General features: G+C 27.6%; 2 protein-coding genes across 3 annotated transcripts in view; one reads left to right on the forward strand and one right to left on the reverse strand.

Annotated features, from left to right (window-relative positions):
* Nmdar2 (glutamate ionotropic receptor NMDA type subunit 2) overlaps positions 1 to 25598 on the forward strand; it is a 334557-nt gene that overhangs the window by 253534 nt on the left and 55425 nt on the right. The gene's annotated exons all lie outside the window — the stretch shown is intronic.
* On the reverse strand, positions 16704 to 25067 carry LOC148226054 (lewis-type alpha-(1,3)-fucosyltransferase-like). Its single transcript, XM_088203963.1, has 2 exons — positions 24576 to 25067; positions 16704 to 17414 (listed from the first exon to the last, which is right to left on the reverse strand). The coding sequence occupies exons 1-2, from the start codon at positions 25064 to 25066 to the stop codon at positions 16733 to 16735; spliced, it is 1173 nt and encodes a 390-aa protein (XP_088060089.1). The 5' UTR covers position 25067; the 3' UTR covers positions 16704 to 16732.

A 25598-nucleotide genomic window follows, 5' to 3' on the forward strand; every position in this document is an offset into this window, starting at 1 on the left:
GTTGTTTAGAACACGTTGTCTACGTGTCTTTCCAATATTGCAATGTTGAAATCAGACTGGTTCAGTTCCTCGGCCATCTTATTGATAATTATTATTTCTCCAGCCAGAACATTATCGTATATTTTTGCTGGTATAAACCTTATAATATATCATATAAATGACAGCTTTATTTTTTATGTAGTAATTGAGCAAAAAGGGCTTAGATGTCAGATATCTTGCTAATGCATATGAATATCTTTATTTCATGTTCCTTTGTGTGAAAAGCAGTACATAAAATCTCAGCACTTTATCTTTAACAATTTATTTTTTCATCAAAGACAGCACATATTATTTTTATGTCGTAAAAAATCTCATTACGCACCAAACAGCTCTTCACCTCAAAATACAGTAATGCTGTTTATTGCAGATTTTTAATTAGTGTTATAAACATAAAACGGTAAACTTAATATGAGTGGCCCTTTAATGAGCATACTAGTATATTAATGAACACTAATAATATTATTTAATTAATTGCCAATTATACATACACGAATGTGCCAACTTTTATTTTTATTTATTTATTTTATTTATTTATTTTTATTTAATATTGATATTAATGTTTTAAAAGTAGTCTTTACTTAAGAAAGCGTTTCTTTCTATCTGGAAAATATTTGTGAAATGTACTTTCGGTCACTTGGCGATTTAAAAATTGTCAAGCGTACAAAAGGCGTAATCAATACGTATTTAATGTGACTAATATTTACATAATTAAAATTGTCAGAATTTGTATCACATATAATCGCGTCATTTATTTGATATTTTATTACAAACAGTAAAGTATTCCAAGTTAATAATATCTTTTTGTGACATATCAAAAACGACTGGTACTTGTTTATATAGTTTTACGTATTTTAAAATATGAATACTGTATGAATCGTTCAAATTGAACATGTAATCAAATGTAACATAGCAACACTATTTTTATACACACAAAAAATGTATACAATCAACACGAAACAGAGCAATTTATTTTTTACGCGTACGACATAAAAGCCCTGTATGTTTTTCAGCTTTAATATACAAAAAATAGACACAATAGTAAAAACAGTATATTTTTTCCGACGATCTTTTAATTAACAAAATGGCTGCTCAAAGGGGGATATCCGCTGGGATGTCGTGTTGCAAATCGGTATTTCGAAATGGGAATCGTCGATTTCAGTCTCTTCGTCTCGAGTGATTTAATTGCTCTCCTGAGAACCTGGCGAAGAAAACTTTATCATGGAGAAAATTAATTATCTGGCAATATCTCACCAGACTTTTGACAATTCTGAGCTTCTAGAGTGCTGAGATTTTTTATACATGATGGACTTGACAATAGTTATAAATATGTAATTTTGCACTTGGCATATATCTATATTGTTTTTAATTAACCCATTGATTTGAATAAGCCAGTGTTTCGAACCCTTTTTCTGAGTGAATAACCTCAAAGCTGATTTGATTTGACTCGAATGAGGAATTCTTATAACATCAGATTATTTTAAAGCAATTTCGATAAATTTAGGTTCAGATTTTTTATATTGCATTAATGTACAATTTTTAATATTGCATTAATGTACAAAGAAAATAAACAGCATTTATTACGAATAACTGAAATTATATATGATAATTTATTCATAAACTTTAGGTTGTTTGTTCTTACATATTTGTTAACAAAAAAACAAGCAGTTCCTTCATAATTCTTGAAAAACGTTTTTTTTTTCTTTTTTATTACAGTAAGAGCAAAAAAACTTAGTTTAGATTTTTTAGCATTTATAGCCTTTTTTAATATAATAGGGTATTGAACCGTTGTCTACGAAACTAATAAATGCTATAAGTGTTTTGGCACTGGTTTTTTTCTTACGTTGTTTTCAAACTTGTCAATCAACGATTTACATATCTACTGATGGTATTATTAAAAAATGGTATCTTCTTATGTATAATAGTGTCAATCTGTTCTTCAATCATTTTTTAAGCATGGCCTTATGAGTAAGTATAATTAATTACTACAGCACCATGATAATTAATTATTCTTGCAATTCAGTAACTAGTTTCTTGTACTTTATTACGCTTTCACCTGCGTTTTTGAACTTATCGCCTGTGTGTGCGTAGCACACATTACAATTAACAACCGATTTCATGTCAGTACTTTTTCATGAGTTACTTTTGAATTAAAAAAATAACATAACAATCAATTATTTATTTATTTTTGCAAAACATCAGTTGCGAGATATTGCTCTTAGCATTTAATAACATATCAATGTTGACTACCTAAATGTATTACTTAGAGTTTGTGTTGATGAAACACTCCGTATACAAATAATCGAGTTAGTCGCGAATGAAATAATAAATGATAAAACTTATCCTGTATTATTATTCATAGTTTAATTAACTCTATATAATCGCATAAAAGTAAATAAGGCAAAAAAATTATACTCACAAAGAATACTAAGAACCCTTCTAAGACATTTGCTGCCAGATGCTGGCATAAGAATTTTCTCTGACATTTTTATTATTACACAAAACTGTGTAAATTAAACAAAATAAAAAAATCTGCATCAAATTTGTTTGCGAGCAATTTTCATTAAATTCGCGCAGACGTGTTACAAGTTTTTGAGACGTCTGCCATTACGTTGTCTAGACTCAGTATATTTTAGCTTGAAATTTAAGCTACACTCAACAGTATTACACGTCAAGGAATTTGATCCAACTTTACTCTATGCGCGTTTGATAATTACTCCTAATCACATTCGTATTGTTTAGGGTGGCAGTAAAAAAAGCACGTCCAAAATTGTTTCTGGAATTTTTCAGACGTGCCCGTTGGCGGAATTGGGTCAAAATCGTTGACCCATTTTGGTTCAGCGAAAGTTACGACCCACTAAGAAGTTGACCTATTTGAGACAAAAATTTTGAAACAAAACGACAATAAAAAAGCTTCATTCGCACTACTTTACTGCCATAGAAAATAGTTTCAAATAGACTGGATAAACATTTAACCAGATCGCATTACATGGAATATCCATTTGTATTTGACCCGAGAAAAGGACGAGCAAACAGTGTTTTAATATATGTTTATATATGTGTATGTAACATTTCTTTATATTATAGTAGTTAACCCAAAAGTTTTTAAAAGCATAGTATTTCATTGTTACTAACATTTGAGTTTTTAGTATGGAATCTTTTTTGTATTATATGATCGTTATATTATATATAAACTCTATAAATTTAACTTTTCTTAAAATTTTTCATATATATACTGCATATACTTTAGATTTTTATTGATACATCACAAATTTAATTGATAAAATATATACTAAAAATATTTATTAACAGTTTTGTCAAAGCAACAATATCCAAATATTGAAAGAATTCGGTCATTAAAGACCTCAATCTATCGAACTTTTAGCATACGCCTATAAAACCACATTTTAAACTTTTCTAGTCTATTTATCAAGTCCAGATCTCACATTCGTAAATTATTAATGCCCTTATATTGCACTTTACGAATTTAATTCTGGTCTAAAGATGTAGGTGTTTGTTTTTAAGACCAGATTTAAATTTTAAAAACTGGTTTCTAGCAATTTTGAAGCGAACTTTAATTTCTTCGTTGGAGTCCATTTTGTCCTATACCCAACCATCTACTTAATGGAAATACTTTACCCTCTTAGTTTTATTTCCATCTAATGATAAGCTTACCGGTCCCACGGGAAGCTTGCTTATAACCGTAAATTTTATTTTATCGATGTTTATTGGTAGCCCCTTTTTAAACATTTTTTATTTACGCTATCCAAAGATCGTTAAGGATCGTTAACGGTCGCAAAAAATATTACGTGTCATCAGCACAACAAATATTGTTAATTGTCTCTTTGCTCATTTTATTTTTTTTTGTTTCTGTAGTGCTTCTTTAAATATGGTTTTTTAATAAAAATTAAAAAGAGTTGAAGAAAGAACAAATTTCTGTCTAATTATTGTTATTCCTATATAATTTTTGGGGAATTCTTACATTTCTTTTAGAGTTGTAGAACTTAGGCCCTCTATAAAATGATCATATCTCGATCAAATGCTTTCTCAATATTTATGAAGTAAATATAAACAGATTTATGAATTTTGTAACATCTCTAATATAGTGTTTGCATGCATACCTAGGCCCAACTAACAGCTTTTTTGCAACGTGTATGAATTCTCACCTGTAAAAATTTTAACAAATGAGTCATTAAGTCACTGTATTGTTACGCTGTTATTTATATTATGAATAACATAGTTATGTTATTTAAAACAATCATGATAATAACAACTAATTGTCGAAAAACAGACACAAACAAATTTATGAAAAATTAAATACTTTGTAATTGCCGAAATTACAATAATGACTCATATTTGAGTTAATAAATGGCAATGGTTTGTGTTTTGAAGCACTGTCGTATTAGAGCTATGCGTTAGTATTATATACTATCGATTTATTTAGTAAGCATACTAGACATACCATGATGGACGTCGAACTGATGTAATGCATATTGTTGTTCCATCTTAGTGATAGACAAAGTAATATTGACATTATTAATGAATGTATTGCTACGCTGTGATTAGTTCCATATCTAACTGTTACAAACACACTATGATGCACATTAACAAGCAAAGTCGTGTCGTGAATTTGTAACAAAAAAAAGTGGCGACTTTGATAATGAAAAAATCTCATTAAAACGGTTTCTTATAAAAAAAATCTATGACAATACCATCAATAAGCTCGTTTATGAAATAAAGTTAGGTAAAATAATTATATAAGTCAATCACAAAATTTATATTTTTACATTTTAGTCTCGTATTATTAAATAATTTGGTTTGCATACATTTGCACCCATCTTTTTACAAAACGGATTATCGAATTTCATATTCCTATCGTCGCATCCATTGGCAAGATATTCTAAAAATAAATTTAAACTCGAAGCCTCAATTGTAATTGCCAATTTACAGATAAAAATATATCAAAAAATATATAATTAAATATAACTAGTATATTCTTATTCAACTCTTGTTTTTTGCAAGTCCTTAGGAATGGGGAAAATAAAAGCTCCGTAGCCAACGCGACGTAATCAAATTCCATCTATTGAATTTCACCAGTTCTAAATCTATGTATTCGTTAGATAATCACATTATAGAGACTTAAATCAAATTACGGAATGCCCGATGAAAAAAGGTTTCGTCTAACCTACCTCCTTTTTTATACACACCATAGTATGTGTGTGTTTTTTTTAGATACGTTATCACATTAGTACGCTTTATCAAGGCAATTCTGATACTAGTAAATATTTAACTTGTTTCATTCCGAATTAATTGTAATAAATATGTATTTATTTATTATCTGTAAGAAACCTATATTATCCAAAAACTAATGAGCGCTGAAAACCTTTAAAGTACTTATATTGCTTTATATTTTGGATTATATATGGGTATTTGTTACATTAATAGGTGTATTAATCTTTATGTAAAGCAAGATGATCAGTTATTCTAATAACTAATAAATGCTCAATCTATGTACAATCATATAATACATATGTATGTTTGTGAAAATTAATATTTTTCCATTTTTGCTACAATGTAAATATTTTAAAATTTAATAATTTAGAGCTTATAAAAATTGTCTGAGATATCTGGCATTTCTGTCCTACAAAATCGAATCTTTACCATACAAGATTTATCTAAAAGTGAATAACTTAATATATGTACATGCGACGTGATGTCTAAAATCAATATTAGAAAAATGATACATTTACTTTTGAGTAATTTACAAATAGCATTTGTATTTTAAATAATTATTTTTTTGACAGAAGTAAAAAATTCAATTAAATATATTTGTATAATAAAATGCTTTTTACTTCAAATGTAGGACTTTGAGGTTCCAAAGCTCTTCGTAAGCTCTACATAAGATTTTATAAAAAATAACAAGAACGACTGAAATAGGCCCAGAGACACAGATATTTAACTCTTGAAAATTGAGCGAAATAAATTTTATGTATGTACGTTGTTTTACAGGATAATATGCTAAAAATAGGTTTTAAACTTTTTTTTTTATTTATTAAAATATTACCATTCACGTTATCTAATGTGCGCATCTTTAAAAAAAACACAGGTATCTAATTAGTAGCTTTTATCTTTCTGCATTAAAAAATAAAGAAGATATATAATATATTAGATATTTTAATTACGAGCTTAAATGACATAAAATTATCGTCATCGCTCCCAGTAAACGAAGAAAAGTAATTCTTAAAGGAATGTTTTAATAAAGCTATTCAAAATCAGATGGGTTGTAATATAAAACCTCTATCTGGTCTCTTAAAACCGTTTATATAAAATAATTGCCCTTATTTCTTTTATGGTAATTTTAACCCTTTAGCAACTGGAGTGATAGGGTTTTTCTCTTTTACAACGACAATTTTTTTAATCAAAAAATAAATAAGACATGATATAAAAAATTTCTACTTAAAGAAATAATTATATTATTTACCTTTATATGCATATGTATATCAATGTATATCACATATAGCTAATATATTAATAATATTTTATGCAGGTAACTATTTATTGTATTAAAAAAATCTTTATATGCTATTTGATAGCTATAAATAAAATATTACCACAGCTAAAATAATTATTTGTTGAAGGGACATAGTGATTCTCGCAACTATTGCGTTGATATTAATTGTTTTTATGATATATTTTTTTAATAAGCTTTATTTCTAAAATCTTATGCATTGAATTTCTGTAAGATGTTATATGCCTTAAAGCAAAACCAAAAATATGTTGTTTTTGTTATTTTTACATGTTTTAATAACTTGAATAATAAATGTCAAACTGACCAGGGTCTGAAATTAAAATAATATCTCTATGTATAAACAAAAAAATAATTTCTTGTTTTGTTTTCACATTGATATTATGTAAAAGGGCTGTAACTTATATTTATTATATAAAATCTCATTTAACTGTTTATAAACCTAAATGCCAGAAATGAAACTTGATATTATTTTAATTTAAACAATCTTATCTAATTACCATTTTTTTTTGTGCCAAATATGTTTTTAAATCTGTTAATAATTTAATTGTATAATATTATTACTTTTGTCTATGTTTTAAATATCATTATTCAGTAATCTTGCAATAAGCTGAGCTGATTTTTTCTGAAATTAAATTGAACCTTCGTTTACGCGCACTATTTTAACAGCTTAACGACCGGTATTTATTTGCCGAACTTTGCTTGGTGGCCGGGCGATCTCACGGAAAAATGGCAAACAATTATGTTTTTCAGTAAATTCCCTATAGCTTGTAAACTAATTAAGATATTGTATTCAAATTTAATATGTAGCTTCCTTATGATTTTTCGCATAAATACCTGTCAAGTACGTCATTTAACCAGTGTTTCTAAACCTGTGGGTCCGATTTGTTTGAAATAATAGTTTCAAAAACAAATTTATATCATTGGCAAACATCTTACAAATACAAAGTAAGTGAGAGTCTTCAATAGATTAGTATTAATTACCTGATTTTTTATCACTTTTTAAATTAAAAAGTAAAAATTTTGCTTTGTTATTTCTGGGCCACCATGTCTGACCATTTGTATGCCCATACTCACGAAATGAATTTACGGTACACTTCACTAAAAATATTTTGCTTATTGCACTTAAATAAATTAAAAGTAACATGTATGCTTTCAATATATTTTATATTCATCATTTTCATTCTTTCCATAATAATAATTTGGTATTATATAGGTGATATAAACAAAAAACCAAACATAGATTCTCAGAACAGTTTCTTTCTAATTATATTGTATGCTTTGAGCGAAGGCCAACACCCATTTCTAAAAGGTTCATTGTTGACAATTTACTACCTGCACTTGCGATAAGTAGATTGGCTCTAATCTTAGGAAAGATATTTTCTACTTAATTTTGTATTGGTTATTTACATGAAACACAAGTTAGATCAGCCCACAATATTCGCATACACTACAAGGTGTTAAGCAATTTACAAAAATATTATGATAATATTTTATTTAAGAAATTATTATTAAAAAAACTAGTTTACGATTTTATCTAATGTTATTGATAATTTATTATTCTTAATCTTATAACACATCTAAGCACTATATTTTTTACCAGCTTAACGCCCGGTGTTTTTTGCCGAACTTTCCTTGGTGGCCGGGAGATTTCGCGGAATAATAGCAAAACATTACCTTTTTTAGTAAATTCCCTATAACTTGTAAACCAAATAATATATTTTATCGAAATTTAATTTGTAGCTTTCTTATGATTTTTTGCATAAATATATTGTAATTATGTCATTTAACCAGTGTTTCTAAATATGTGGGCCGCATAATTAAGTGATATAACGAAAAAAACCTTGTTTACAAATATAATATTAAATATTTACTATAAAGTACAATCAATGTTAATCTAAAAGGGTAAATCGCCACTACCTGTCCCGTCTTATCAGCTTACCTTGTGCATACCTTTTAAGAATTCATCTATTAGGGTATATGACACTTTTTTTATTGTGGAATTCTCAAATTCGGGAATTCCACACAGATAAAAAAATGCATTTTATAATCGAAGTAATGCAGTATATTTAGTCTCCTCTAAACTATCGGTCGAAACGTATCGCGAAAATAGCTCTTCTCTCTGTGATCTTTCGTGATTGTGATTTTGATTTAAAAATTTTATTTTCAATCACGGCAAAAATTTTGATGACGCGTTGTCCAACGCCCCCAGTGATTGTGAACATAGTGATGTGTGCGAAAGTAATTCTAATTCAAGTGTTCGTGAACATAAACCGCGTGTGACAAATTTGCACTCATCCAGTTCATTTTCTTCATAATGACAAATGTTTTTACACGTATCACTCAGTGTAATTATGAAAATAAATGCGTTCGAAACGGTTGTACGCAGAAAATGGACGACAAAAAAGTTAGTGAGTGCAAATTATTATTTATTATAAATGGATATTTCTTATAAATCGTTTATACAAAAAATTTTAGAAGCATTTAAACATACATGTTATTAATTTAATTATCACATTTTTAAGCTAATGTGGTGCTCAAAAAAAATCGTGCACTAATCAACGTTGTCAAATTTCAAAAATTTCTTTAATGATTATTTAACTATTTTTGTAAATACGAAATTCACTGTTTTTAATATTATTAACTAACTTTTACTACAAATTATCACTTATTAATAACAACAACAATAAATAAAAATATAATATTCCACAATGCAAAAAATATGGTCACTGTAAGTGGGAGCGGCTTGGAGAACCGTTAACAAACAACACACTAGCCCAAAAATATTAGAATATAACAAACTAAAATAGGCGACGACTCGTTGCATTGCGACGCAGTGGGATAAAACGACTCTTTTTACGAAAAATTAAAGTAAAATATAATTTATTTTATATCTTATATTATCTAGAAATAGTATACTACCATCTCGCATTATAATATAGGGGTAAACTGTATTGTATCATAGTGTATTTTTAATAAAAGAAGACGCGTGACGCAGGACGCACGGGCGAGTCCTCGGCCGCTGCAAAAGGTTCTCTCAGGACTCGTGGGTGAGTCCTCGGTCGTTGAGCTGTTAATATCTACAAAATATCGGTCGACGAGAAATTAATATTCTCGTCAACCGACCTTGAGAGTCTAAGCTAATCCAAATGGACCACAACTCTCACACGGACAGCTGATATTTGCCGCTTATTACCTTTACATTTGAGATAGTCTAGCTCTAGTAACTGATACGTCGACACTAATGGACGTTCCTGGCTTTAAAATTCATGCTATTTTCGACCTAGAAATCTGAAAAAATTAAGGAAAGATAGTTAGGCATCAGATCGGAAAAAAAATGTTACAAAACCGTGTACTCACCTCTACGATTTCTTAGATTTAATTCTGCGCCTTGTATGAACATTCTTAAAAATTGTCTTTTCAGTAATGTTTTTAATAAGGTATTTTTAGCAGTTTTTTTCAATATTAACGTATAATGTAAATCACAAATACCTTTGCCATCAAAATGCTATAATAATATTATCATTAAAATCATACGTGTATATGTATTAATTTCAATGTATATTTTTATTTGCCTTTAGTATTCTCCATCGGTGCTTTTTACACTTTTAATTACTTTGATCACATTTTGCACTTTCGCAAGTGACGTCCGTTTTTGCTCCGTCGCCTAAAAACGGTGATTGCTTAACTTTTTTCTTTACTTTCCGTGCTTTCCACTGCTTATACATTCAAATATTGTATATGTATGTATAAATATACATTTCAACGCCGGAATAGTCTAAATTTAAACTTAAATTCATCCACCAGAGTTTGTGATTAAGTTTTCTCGTTTTAATTTCAACCGAGCTGGTAACTTTAGTTATTAGTTGCTCGTGATAAACGCGACAGATTAACTCACCGACAATGTTTGGATTGCGAGTTTAAATTGCACCAGTGGTTTGTTTATCACCTCAAACCAGAATTTTCGATTTCTTACGGGCTATGATTGATGTATGCACTTAAACGCTTAAAGGGAAATCGACCACTTAAAAGATGATGGGCAATGTAATGCTTATAATCATATTCAAATTATATGTGATAATTATTTAAATACGTAGATTCCTTTAGATTATATTATAATTTGATTCACAGTAATTTAAAATGTAATTAAACTCAATACTATGTTATTAAGTGTAAATTTATACGAGTCACGCGAGACAACAAAGTCAATTATAGCTTACATTGTAAATACTCAAACGATCATAATTGCTGATAAGTAATGTGATTATATAATAGTTTGAATTGTTAGCAATATTATTTCATGGTAATTTTATAAAAATATTTTTGAGCAAAAATGTTAAAATACAATAAAAATAAAATAAAATTTGCCGTTTAATTAAGCAAAAAACATTGCAGAAAGAATATTTTTATGAATTTTATTTATAAATGAAAATTTAATTTAAAGTCAAGTCCCTATGGATTGCTTCAAATATCATTAGGTATATTTCACTCGCGTGTGATATTAAACTATTATTCTAACTTCCTTCGTTCCTTTAAACCTAATATCTAGCTGATTGTTGACATTGACACGATAGTAGTTTTCACAAGTGTTAAAGCGGTATTAATCCACTATTTAATCTGAATTACGTTTCGTCAATTAGTATCGTATTTTTGGAGAATGTTATACAATATAGAAAATATAACATTATTTATTTATTAATTACTTATAAAATTACGCATAAAATATAAGTGAATGAATTTTGGGTTCTTGAATTACAAATTTACTTTAAATTAGGCAAAATATTCAAAAGCTGAATTCTAATATCTAATGTAGCATCTAACCTTTGACTGGACTTATTGCAGTATAATAATAAAATCATATTTCACATAAATATGTTGTAGTGAACCCACGTAAGATAATAATAGTTTGATTTAACAAACTGGGGTATTTTTCTGATGAATTTGCTCAGAAATTTAATGACTGTCTCTGTATTTTAGTTTTCAATCAAACTCACTTATTAAATCGATTACCTTTTTAAAATCACTGGCTTAGCTGTCACAAAAATGAATTTTTAAATCAGGAATCGTTCTCAATATTTTTTGGAATATATTGCAAAATAGCTGTTTTTTACTTATGTAAGCGTTCAAAAGAAACTTTACTTTTAAATTTTATTCGGACAAACATTTTTTTAGGCGAAAAATAATCAAAATTATTTTGTTCAACCTTAGAAATCAAAAATTTTAATTTTCTTTCAAAAGATGCAATTTTATCTTTTTTATTAAAAATTGTGATAATTTTTTCTTGTAATGTAGAAGTGTTACGCAAAATTATACGACAAAGGATATATTAAAAAGTTTTGTCTTGAATTGTTTGGTGCCTTAAAGAAAAATAATAACTCACAAATAAGTTCATGAAGCCATCAGTGTTTTTTCTCTATGTATGCATCTCATTTTTATTACCCATCTCATGGTACAAAATTTTCAATACTCTGGTTTGAAGTGGTTAAGATTTTACATGTTCTATTCATTTTTACTGCTTTATCCATACCATTTTTTAAATTTGTAGAAACGTGTGTTTATTCACTACTAATTGCCTTTGCAAAATATAATGACTGATGGTGGTATTTTTAGCATACGTGATACAACTCCCTTCATCTTTCCTACTAATTTTCAAGCACCATCTATACAAATATTAATACACTTTTTTCAATCAATCTTATATTTTAAAATTTATTTTTTTTGTGGTTTTTTCGTGTAGATGGGCGCACTTCAGTGAATTTTCTTTAATACTATTAAATGTGTTAATGTTTTACAAACAAATACTGGTAGTACATTCATTCATTTGCAATGCATATTCACTGCAAAGATCAATAAATTATATCTATCTCTATGTCAGTAGAAAGATCTTTGTCGTAAAACAATATTATTTGATAATTTATTGCATCTATTGGTTTGAGCTTTACCATTAAATGCAATAAAATGCCTTTCTAACATTTTCAATTTTAGTTTTAGTAATTACAATAATTTGAATTTTATACTTTTAGTCGCATTATCCCTTAAAAAAATACATGTACCTTCCTTGGTAATCAGCGTATATCGTTTCGAAGTGCCTAAAAGTCTAGCTAGAACCAAAGAACTGCTTGCAAGTAACTCATGACAAAAAACACAGTTTGCATCAGTGATATCTGAATTACCATAGACGTAAATACAAAACTCAAATAACTTTCATCGTACTTTCGTTTTGATCTGTTCATGTGTGACACCTGTTTTTTTTAATATTAGATTTATAATAAACTATAGGTAATTTTTTAATCGTAAATGAATCAGTTTTTTTTTGTGAAAGTTCCTGTCTTAAACCCAAAATCTATGGATAGCTTTTAAATAATATCCAAATTCTATAATAAGAAAAACAATTTTGTCAAAATATTTTTACGCAATTTAAACAATTTTATATTTGCTAAAGTATATTGCTCTAATGTCGTGTAAATAATAGATAATGTGAAATAGATAATATTAGTAAATAATAGATAATTGTTGGCCTTAAAATTAAGACAGCGCTACGTTGAATACGTTACACGTATTTTCTTTCGATTGGATATGTAATTAAATTTATCGAATTAGGAAGTCTACTTGACAATATTGGCAACTGTCATAAGACTAATGACAGTCGGCTGTCGCGTCAGTCGGGATCCAACAACCAAACAAAAACAATATACGATTTTTTTCTTGCACCGGGTGCGAAAGGATAGCCCATTATTTATCACTCGCCTGCTAATATGAAGTCAAACTTTGTTGAATTTAATTTCAGCGACAGATAGTTTGTGAAACCTTAGCCTAATGCGTTACAATGCGGTAAACTCGATTAACACCAGACTGAAATATCTATCACGATATACGAGTGGTATTAGTCGCTAACTATGGTCCTCAAAGACTTAGCTTCAAATTACATATGGACCTTGATGTTTTTTTAATTTATATGGTGTCTCGAAAAAAAAATTATTATATAATAATAATTCCGATCGATCGATCAACACAGATTTTCTTAATCTCATATCTATATTGCTTTTGTTACTGAAGCTATACGTTGATACAATTTATAATAAAATATATTTTTTTTTAAATATTGCTTTACATAGAATAGTTATTAATAAATAAACACATTATACAAACAGTTTTTATCTGCCTAGAAATATATTTTACAATGTATTTTAATATTTTTTACGATTTATTTTTCAAATGCTCATATAAATTATTTAAATTTAAATAAATTTAATTCCAGTCTAGTGACTGCAAAAATATGCTTCAATAAATTTAATTCCAGTCTAGTGATTGCAAAAATATGCTTATCAAGTATATAAAAATCGTATTACATAAAAAAATAACAAGAAATAGACAAAATTTTTAAACCATCCGTATCGGTCTCGCCAATATCTTCTCCCTTGGGACTGAACCCTTATTTAGTTTTTAAGCCAGCCGGGAAAAATTACAGTCCCCGAGAAGGGTTAATGCGTTCCGGGTGGCAGATAGAGAAAATCTCCGAGATATCCCAGAGGTACATACACACTACAAAGGTTCTCTGGCTGCAGGGCGCGGAGGCGCCCAAACTCAGGGGTAGCTCATTAGTATTTCGCAACATTCCACTTGTTGTATTTGAGAAATTTGCCCTACAGTAATTTATTCTGTGCTAATCTGTGTTTATATTATATTTTTCTCTGAGTGCGAAAATTATGCGCATACATTTCAATGCTAAATTCAATTCTTCTCGACTTTTTCAACCGTATTTTGCTAGTCGCGGATTATAACAAAAACATCTTAGGCGCTGATTTTATGAGATTTAAATTAAATCAGCATAAATAATATATTGAGAAAGCATAGTATCATTATGATCTACTATATTAAATCTGAATAGTTTACTTAAATTCAATGATATAACGTAATTTTATAAGCGTTTCAATTTTAATTTATAGCATATTTATCATACTTTCAGAAGGCACTGTTTTTGAACTTGTGACCTTTGAATTATTATTATATATAAAATTCTTATAATAAATAATAATCTTTATAAGCTATTTTTGATATTAACTTATGAAAATTTTTGCACAAACTTCCTATTCCATGTTGATGTTTTTATTTATTTTATTTTTTTATATATGTAAATAGTTATTAACGCGTCAAGTATTTATTATATTTTTAGCAACCCTATTAAAGTAAAAATATTAAAATGCGAGCAAAAGATCTGCCATTGCAATTTAGTCATTATATGTAGATAGATAAAAATTACTTTAGTTTGTCTTTTATATACTGATAACCCCAGTTTCAAACTACTCCGTTTGACACCAATATCATTAATTATTAAACCGAGGACACTTTACAGTTTCATTTTTAATTGTGACATGTGTTGACATAATAATAATATATTTATTTTGTGAATTATAATTAGAGTAAATTACATTTTTTCAATACGTCCAAACTGTGTATTCATGATACACATTTAAACTATTTACAAAATTAATCATTGATCACATAAACATGCTCTCAAACGTAATTATAGTTCTGCATGCATGCTCAATAATAAATTTTCTATTTGTGAGCTAAAGGGTTATAATATGTACGTACTTTTACTATTTAACTTTTAGCAACAACAAAAAAACACAATAAATATACCCTTATAGAGTCACTAAATTATACAAATAATTTTAATAAAAAATTTAAGCTTCTTCACATACATTTTTAATTATGAGTATTTATAGTTGAATTGTGTTTTATTTTTTATTAAACGTTTAAAAAGTATTTTTTGTCATTATTATCATAGTAATTTTGATTTATGATATACAAATAAACTCACTAGGCATATACAAATAAGATTTTCGTCTACAGAATATATATAACCACAACTCAAACAATTGTGCCTTACGTTTGTATTTAAATTGCTGATTCCACAAATTGCAAGGGTCGTAAAGTGATCTGTTTATTTTATGCAAAAGAACCTTTTGCTGAAATTCCATGCCAATTTGATTTAAGTTATTGTAATGATGCTATAAACAAGCAAAATCGTAAATTTAAAAGAGTCATTGATAAAATTAGAGAACCATTTGTTTCGATCTACATACAGGGCCAACCCAAGAATGTTTAGCGCCCTTGGTTCTAAGAATAACAAAGGTTAAAAAAAAAAAAAATCATTAAGAAAATTTTTATTGAGAAAATCGTGCACAATTTTGACCATTAAAATATTTATGCACAGTTTTAAACATATGGCACAGACCCACCCTCTCTTATACAGCAGTTTTTTTTTTAATAGTTTTACAAATTTAATTTTTAACAAAAACATTATTAATTTGGCAGTTTTCTCAAGAAATTTTTGAGAAACACTAGTTATAGCTGTACAATTTGTTTTATCGATTATTTTATTGACGAATACACGGTAATACTCAAACTATAACACATAATTTAAAAAGATTTTGCTTTATAATTTTTATAAATAATTTTACTATGATAGGTGAGGTAATCACATAAAAACAATAAAGTTCTAAAAAATCCAATAAAGCATTACGTTTATATTGCATTCTTATGATTGATATATGTGTATATATAGTATATACTAAAATAACCACGACTCATTCCATAATAAAACACCAAGACATATCGGATCATTCCGTTTTTGCAAGATAAAGGAAGGATGCTGGGAATAAAAATAAGAAAACTCTTTTTGGATCTCGAGGATATCCGCCACATGGCGAACGGAAGCTAGTGGCAAAATTACCATTTACCGCTGAGAAAATCGTATTAAAAAAACTTTTAGCGTAATATTCTACTTATGCAATCGCGATTTTCGTAAAACACAAATTCAATTTACCGAAAAACTCAAAACGAGACAGTAAAAATAATAAATATGGCTTTTGATAATGAAACTATGGGTGGTTTGTAGCTTCCTTGAATTTTTTTTACGTTTTATTTTGCTATCTATTGCTTTCAAAATAAATTTATGCTAAACTGAGAATATAAATTATTAGGTATAAAAATTTTAATGATACAATATTTTTAAGTACATTATTTATTGAAACATATTAAAAATCTCAATGTACATTGTACAGTTTGATTAAACATTAAAAATAATTTACAGAAAAATATATTTTCTTTTGATAAGTACACATACCTACGGCGCATTGTTATATATTTTATCTTTTTTATATATTACATAACCATGCATGTTTGGTTATTGTCCGTTCCATGCCACCATTCCATTATATCGTAAACTTTCCGTTCTGAATTCTCGTGCAGCATCTCGCACAGTTCGCAAAAGGGAAACGTTGATTTTTGAACCCGATAAAAGTCTTTCCACCAGAAAAAACTAGCATAAGTTTCCTCGTCGTCTATTATGTCCTTTATCTTCATTGCCAAAGTCTTCGCCGACATCCCGCTTGCGTCTACGTAAGAATTCGGCGGCAAATACTTATTTAAATCCGCTCCGTTGTACACAACCGGCACTACTTCGTTCTCCAAGGCGTTGAGCACTTTTTCCGTCACGTAATCTTTACAATTTGAATTCTCGAAAGACAGATAAAAGTAATAATCGCCCTTTAGCAACTCCCCGCAGTAGTCCGAGTCTCTAGGGCACTTTAACGGGCCGCAATCCCCGTATATATCCACTTGAATATACTTTTGCAGCTCCATGACAAACTGTTCCCTATTATTTTTGCTATAGCAATTAGATACAAACCATGCGATTGCTTTACTTTTCCTCTTGGCTATATTCATATATTTGTTTCGGACGTGTTTGAGCGGCTCTATCCATTTGGGATGATCCGCTGGAGATACAATATTTCCGTCGTGTGTGAGAAAATTGAAATAGTAGACTTTCACATCAGAGTTTGTCCTGTAATGAAAGATTTCATATTACTAAATATAAACAATATGAATTTAAAAAAATAAGTATGTACAAAATAAACATTAAAGTATAGATTTTAATGTTATCGCATACGTTATCACAGATTATACATTGTAAATTATGAATATAATATGAGTATAAACTCGATACTAATATTATATATAAGCCGTTGATTTTGAAATTGGGGCAAGTCCATATTATGTTATTGCTGGATAATTAATGATTTGCGTTTGAACTGATTTAACTTCTTTTATCAATATTTTTGGTACTTTTCAAAATTGTTTATGAACTAAAAATTTAGTTACAACAACGTTTTTCAAATCTCGATGCAAGTGCAAAAAACATTTGCCTATTTCAAAATCTATTTAAATGTACAATTGAAGAACTTCCGTCAGACCTTTCATTAGAAGTGATTGATCTGCAAAATGACGTTAGGTTAAAAATTATGTTTGAAAAAATCTAATTCAATTCCATAAATATCTTTCGTAAGATAAATCCGGCCAATTAAAATCATTTTCACGGGGACTTATCTGTATTTGGGAGTACTTATCAATGTGAAAGTACATTTTCGAAAATTAAATATGTAAAATCTCAATACAGCCCATTATTAACATATGCCCATTTACAAACAATTTTAATGATAGGAAGTACTAATTTTAAAGTACAGTATGATAAAATATTATCTCAGTAAAAACAGTTACATTCATCGCAATAATATAAAATTAAACTTTATTTTTTAATACATTTATTAACAATTTAAAATATCTTATTTGATTTTTTATGTATATATGTATATATATTTCTTATTTTTTTTAAAATATCTTATTTGATTTTTTATGTATATATGTATATATATTTCTTATTTTTTTTATTTTTATGTATTTATATATATTTCTGATATTTTTTGTATTGATAATTTTTTATTTTTTTATTGTTTAAGAATTGTATAATTATTATGTAAAAAATTTTACTCCCTAATAAAAGTACATATGTATGTTGAACCTAGTTTTTTAATAGAATTACTTATGTATTACATAAGTATTTTCCAGTTTGACACCTGGCCTGTCGAGCCTAAATTGTTTACAATCTGACCCTTTCTAAAAAAAGTTTGCCGAACCATGCAAACCAAAAAAGCATTACTATACCCTAAGCTTTAGGGTATGGTAGTGCTTTTTGCAAATCAAAGGTAAAAGAAAAATGGTTTCCCGGGTTTTTTAAGGCTAGCGCTTTATCTTCTTTTAAGGCTTTTTTAGCTAGTTCAGCATCTTTTAAATGAAGTTTATGTTGTTTCATCAGACTTGTTTTTTCTTTAATATTGCGTGACGTTATAATTTGCTAATCGCACTTTGGCACGTGTCCTTATGTGGATGATAAAAGTGTAAATTAATTTATTTGTTTGAAATATTCCCATGAATTTTCTTCTTGACATAACTTGTGTTATTTTCCTTACAGTTATCAACGTATAAATTGTACATTTTTATTATTTACAATTCAAAGTTTACATACTTTCCATTTGAAATGTAAGACCTTGTAAAATTGCTTTCTGATTAAGGAAAACTCTCAATTTATTTCTTTCTGCGTTTTACTTCTTCCTCGTTGGTTTTTCTGGAGGAACCTTCCATTCTACCACGAAAATCTTCTCCAAATTTTTTTCGCATTGCGAGCACGATCCACTTTTCCTTTAAATATATTAATTGTGTCTAATAAAAATCTGTTACTTCTTTGCTATCTAAATAATATTTAAAACTGCAAGTCATTTGCGTTTTCCTGCAAATTTTCGGTCGCATTCTTCTCTTAGCACACTTCTATATAAATCCATTAATCTATAAGACTCCAAAAATTTTTATTTCCCGTAACTATGGAAACTAACTTAACATAGCATGCTTTTCAATTTTTATTAAAATTATTTTAATTTGCGTGGACTTGCCTCACTTTCAAAATTAACAAACAAATAATATCATTGACCAAAATAATTTACTAGTAATAGATTGTGAATTGATTAAAAACATAACATCTAAGATAATTTTTAATAAAAATGATCTCTAACATTTTTTTATTTAACGAAATGGACTATTAATTATTTAATAATTTATTCAGCTAATATCTAATTACATATATAATACAACCAACAAAATATTAACAGAAAACACATAAAATATACCTTATCGATGGCCTTAAGTGTAAAAAATGTACTTCATATTTGACAACTACCTATATATTGTAGATAACTTTTTTATAGTAATCTCAAGTTTGTAGTTTAATGATTGTAGTTTTTAATTGGAGATTTAGAAGATAGCAATTTTTTGAGCATGTGTAGTTCGATTGATTCATTGCTCGATTAAAAGTACAATATGACACTGTTAAGTCATTTTCACTCAAAAATGGAGCAAACTTACATTTTGAGTCATCAATATATATAATGAGAAAACTATTTGATAGCAAAATTTACGTCTAAATATATAAAGGTGTTACTTTGTTCAAGTAATAAAACCTGATATTTTTTTATTACTGTGAATTGTTTTATGAATATTATTATATATCTATACTAGTTTTACTATGGTTATTTACCCATAAATTATCTTCTTTTTCTAGTACCAAATCAATGTTCCTGTTTATTTATTATTAATACTTATTGAAATACTCTTGTTATATAATATTTTAAATTAATATATTATATCGAACCCAAACACTATTCCAAAATAATTCTCGAACATACAAGCAATCTTGTCTTTTAATCATACTTTAACCACAACTGATAAATCAATTATTTGCATCATCGTCTTATCTTATTTATTAGGTTTATATAATATTGTTGCTCGATAAGTTATTATCTTATTCACACAACATATTACTCGTCTCAAATATTAAATCCATATATATATACTATATGTTTTTATCATTATTTTTTAGAAAACGTATTTACAAATAACTAATGATGCAGCTAAAATAAGCGTGCTACTTTTATATATCGTTTTGCAGCATTTTGCTAATTATATTAAATGTCAATTATGTATCATAAACTCATTTCATTTCTCACATTTCATCATGTGTTAACTTGAGTTATGTATAAACACTAAGTGTAATATGAACTTCTAAGGTTGTAATAATTGGCATCAGTAAGTTTTAATGTTTTTCATTAAGCTTCAAACTTATATTTTTTATTATAATTATCTTTATTTATAGTTTAATTAAACAAAAACTATATTCGACAAACATGCATGGCTGATTTTGGAAAATCTTATAAAAAATATGAATCAAAATAACATTGAAATCATTAGAAATATATTTTTATAAATGAGCAATATGAATTATATTTAAATAATAATGACTTTAATATATAGAAGTACAAGTTTCTGGTTTATAACTATTTTTAGTTTACAAAAGGAAATAATAAAACAATAAGGCTAATAATTTTCAATACATAATTTAGCAAAAGCTTAGCATTTTCTCGACCATTAGGAGCGGATGTAAAAAATTGGAGCACCCTTACTCCTGGTCTTGCATGCATTTCGAAATATACTAGTGAATACTATAAATACTATACTAATAAATTATAGTAACCCACAGAATGTTTTTTTACACTGTCAAAATTACAAAAAAAAATAACATAAAAATCGAATCATAAACCACTGAAATACATTGGTTTATACTTTGGCCAAAGGTGACTTTTGAGGTTATAATTAATATATTTATAGGGAATATGGCAGCGGCTTTTTTAATTGTATATATATAAAGGTAAGGAGGGGATTTAATTACTAACAACATTAAATCGTTACTTATATTTTTAGTAAGAGCGTTTTAGCACTGAACTTTGGTATGTAACAAATTAGATACAATATATGACAACTAGCTGTCGGTACCTCACTATCGTGAGGTACCGAAAGCTAGCGAGTGTGCGTTTACCGGACCCTCAACTTTTTGGGTTTTAAATATAATTTTTGCTTCGTTCTGATTTTTTTAAATATTTAAAAAAAAATTAATGGTTCAAATTGGACATTATTATTTAGGATTTTCAATAATAGACAAAATGGTTTAATCTATAAAAAACTACTAACATTTTCAATTTATTTGAAAATAGGTTTACAACTTGACTGAATATTTCCAGAAGAAAACATTTTATATTATTTATTAGATTTGAAACGTTAAATTTTATCGTTATATTTGAAACTTAGATATTTAATGATAAATCTAAATATTGCATATCATTTATAAATAGATTTAGAACTTAGCTAGATAATAATAAATTAAAAATTGTACAGTGAAATCTCAATACAGCGAAGCTTATGGAACCAATGAATAAATTGCATATAACACAATTTTATCATAAATTTAAATCTTAGTAATAAGAACTTTTTTTAGTTACACCATAAGTTGATTTATAATTTAAAAAAGTTGTTTATATGTTTTATGTGTAAATATAAAAGCCAATTAGAAAGAAATAATAAACTGAAAATATCAAGCACTTAATCTGTTACTTTAGACCAAAAGTGCGCTTTAAAAATAATAATAATTTTGAGACCTTTGTCAATTTTTATTAAAAAATATTTATATTTATATATTTTTTAAAGTAAATGATTTATCTGCGCAGCATTATTAATTTTAATAATTAATAAGTGCAAAAAATTTTCACATTATTTAAAATTAATAATAAACTAAACATATTTAAAATCTATAATAAATTAAGAATATTTAAAATCCATAATAAAATAAAAAATATTTTTAAGGTTAAAAAAAATATTTTGAAAAAATCTTGAAAATTTATTTTAAAACTTAATAATTTAAAAAATATTTAAATAAGTTAAAAAAATTAAATTAGTTATAAAATATTTTACAATTTTGTGTAGTTTCCTTTCAAAGGGGTCAGTAAGAGAGATTCTTGCAACACTATGTGTTTAGTAGTTGGTTGGTAATGAATAGTACTTATTTTGAAATTTTCCCCCTTTTTTTTTAAATGTTTTTTCAAGCGAAATTTTAAAAATTCTCTAAAAACTATTAATTTAAATTGCCAACGTTCGCCAAAATTCAAGTACATATTTTTTTTTTGTTAAGAGAAGCTAATAAAAATCCACATTATTTATATTATATTTTAAATACCGTATAAACTAAAATATTTAAAAAAATATTTTTTTTTTAGAATTTGATGATTTTTAAACATATATTGATAAGTGTTTTACAATTTAAATCGTTAAAATCAATTTCGTAGTTCGTTCTTAAGCGCGCGGTGATATCCCGATCATGTATCGGGATATCCCCTCAGTTGCTTACATTTGACAGTTCTGTCATCAGTCAAGCGCGCGACGGGATACAGCTTAGTGCGATTCAATAAACAGTAAAATATGTTAATTAAACAAAGCATTTTTCTTACTAAGTTACAATTGAAGATGATTCAAAGTGATTTACCATTGGAATTATAGACTATATCGAAATATAAATTATGAGTGCCAGTAAGTGTTTGGTTATATGAATACTATTATCACGGTTATTCTAACAAAATTACTATTGACTTTCTAGGATCTAATATTAAACGACAAACAGCAGTGATTTGGCAATTTAAGATATACATGCCAAAGTTAATTAAACATATTACAATGGTAGTAATAATGAAAAATCTCATATTAGTGTAAACAAAAAGTTACTTTTTACCCATATATAGTATCGTTTACAGTCAATTTCCAGAATCAATGAGAGATCTAATAACATTTACGTATGGCAAACAATTAATGTATGACATATTGCGACTATTTTGAAGAAGATGAAGATATGTCAATCTACGTGTTTAATCCTCTACAGTAATTTCCGTTAATTTTGTTCTTCGGTTGTCGTTCAAATTTAATTTATGGATTATATTAGTAGTAATAATGTGTTTAATGTTTACTCTTATTGTTTTTTAATTACTTTTCAGAAGCAATGATGGAGCAATTTGATGACCTATATGCCTATAACGTAGAATTGGTATATATAAACAAAGAGTGAATCTTCTCATGTTGAAGTCACTGTCAGCAAGTATTATCTTTTTATAAAGAACATACTACATAAGTTTGATGTAACTGAATATCTTGAATTTGGCTATTCCGAAAGAGGAATAAAGGCACAGAACAAAAATTGAACATATTGTATTTTGCCACATCGGAATTAAAAATAACCCACTCTTAGATATTTTGGCTATCGATTATTCCAGGTATGCAATCACATATTTATAATCATTGTAAAATGTTGTTTATTAGATAACATCTAAGAAACTACACATTTATAAGCTGTCCGTTGGCTGATATAGCGTTCCGACAGCGCCGATTTGATCGACATTAACTTTCAATCCTCATACATACTAAGGATTTATTTGCAATTCGTAAAATCTAACGAATATGTGCATTAAATCAGAAACAACGATAATTTTTATGTATTGTAAAAGGAAAAACTAATTTTTCGGCCTCGGAGCCCGGTGACGGGAATTCAAAATTGAAGATTTCGTTACGAAGATAGTTTTATCATTCTTTATCTAATTTAATCAATGTATTCTTTTTATCCTATACACATTATGTATATATTTAATTTTCATAGTCATAACACACCTAGTTAAGTTGCAATCCGATTATTAAAAAAGGAAAAACTCACTTTTCGGCCTCGGAGCCCGTCGCCGGGAATTCAAAATTTGAAAATTTCATTACGAAGATTGTTTATCTAGTTTAATCAATGTATTCTTCTAATCCTCAACACATTATGTTTATATTTAAGTTAACATAGTTATAACACACCTAGTTAATTTGCAATCCGATTATTTATATTCAGTCAAATGACGAATTAATGAAAATTATTGTCGCGTAGCAAAATTTTATTATTAAATAAAAGTGTTGTCACGGTACTGTCTATTTGAATTCGAATGCTTATTTTTCATTGGTCGAAACTATTTGAATATTTGAATGCTTATTTTTGATTGGTCGAAACAACAGAGGAGCAAATTCAATTTTTATTTTTATTATGATTTATTATTATAATTCCTTTGTTTACGTGTATTGTTACACACCGTTCATACAAAGCGATACGATTTACAGAGTAGATGATTGAACGGAGAATGTTTCATTTAAAGTTGTGCGCGTCCGGAAGCGGCTTAGAACAATTATATATAAGATGTAAAATTGTAGACAGTCTCACCTGTAAGTCATAGTCCAATTAAAGAATTTATCCAAATCTGACGACACAGGTCTGTTCATAGGTGACTCCATTGAAAAGTAAATATAACGCTGATGTTCGTAACGCGTTTCTGGAAAGCCTTGATTGAGTTCAAATTCAGGTCCGTGAAATATGACAGCATCGAAGTATTGTACAGGAATCCAGTATTTATCGTGCGTTACATAGCAGTCGACCTGATTACACTTCGAAAAGAAAGGCTCCATTCCTTCGGGAAAGCCGAAGTCCTTGCTACCGAAGAAGCCGTTCCAGTACAAAATCTTTCTAGTCCTGTCTGTTCTATTCAGCTCTACTTTATACATATCATTATCCTTTATTTTGTTTATTTTACCAATGAAACTAGTCATTATAAGTACTGTCGTTAAACGCATAAACATTATAAAACACTTTTTAACTTTAACTCGTTTAATATATCTCGGTGTTTTCCAATAACTTTGACTTGCGCGACTATCCATAACGAGCGAAAGGCGTGAACTGTTTGGATATGTTGTGAAATGACGCTTGCACTTCAAACAATACAGGGTGATCGATAATAATCGAATCAATATGTCAAATAAAATAGTAAAAGGCATGTTTTGTAAAGCAAACAAATGAACGAATTATAATACAACACAGCAGTATGATTACAAAATATTTTAAAATATATATTAAATAAAAATATTACGTAAAATTATTTATTTAATTTGTAATTTAACTGTAAATAATATTATAAAATTTGTATTGACATAATATTGAATTAAAACGCAACATATTTTTGAAATTTACGCGATGAAAAACTTTCTATAAAAATAAGTGTGAATATATTCTGGTTAGTTGGTTTCGGTTGCTTTGACACGTGATTTTCTATTCATTCGATTATTAACATATATTTTGGTAAAAAATATAAATAAAATCGTTCCTAACATATGTATCTAAAAAAAGCATTTATAACAACAATTGAGGTTATAAAAATATTATGAAAAGATTAATTTATATATTAAATAGCAA

The sequence above is a fragment of the Plectrocnemia conspersa genome, unplaced genomic scaffold (genome assembly GCF_051122295.1).
Source record: "Plectrocnemia conspersa isolate PC_06_02 unplaced genomic scaffold, ASM5112229v1 ptg000014l, whole genome shotgun sequence".
Lineage (NCBI taxonomy): Eukaryota > Metazoa > Arthropoda > Insecta > Trichoptera > Polycentropodidae > Plectrocnemia > Plectrocnemia conspersa.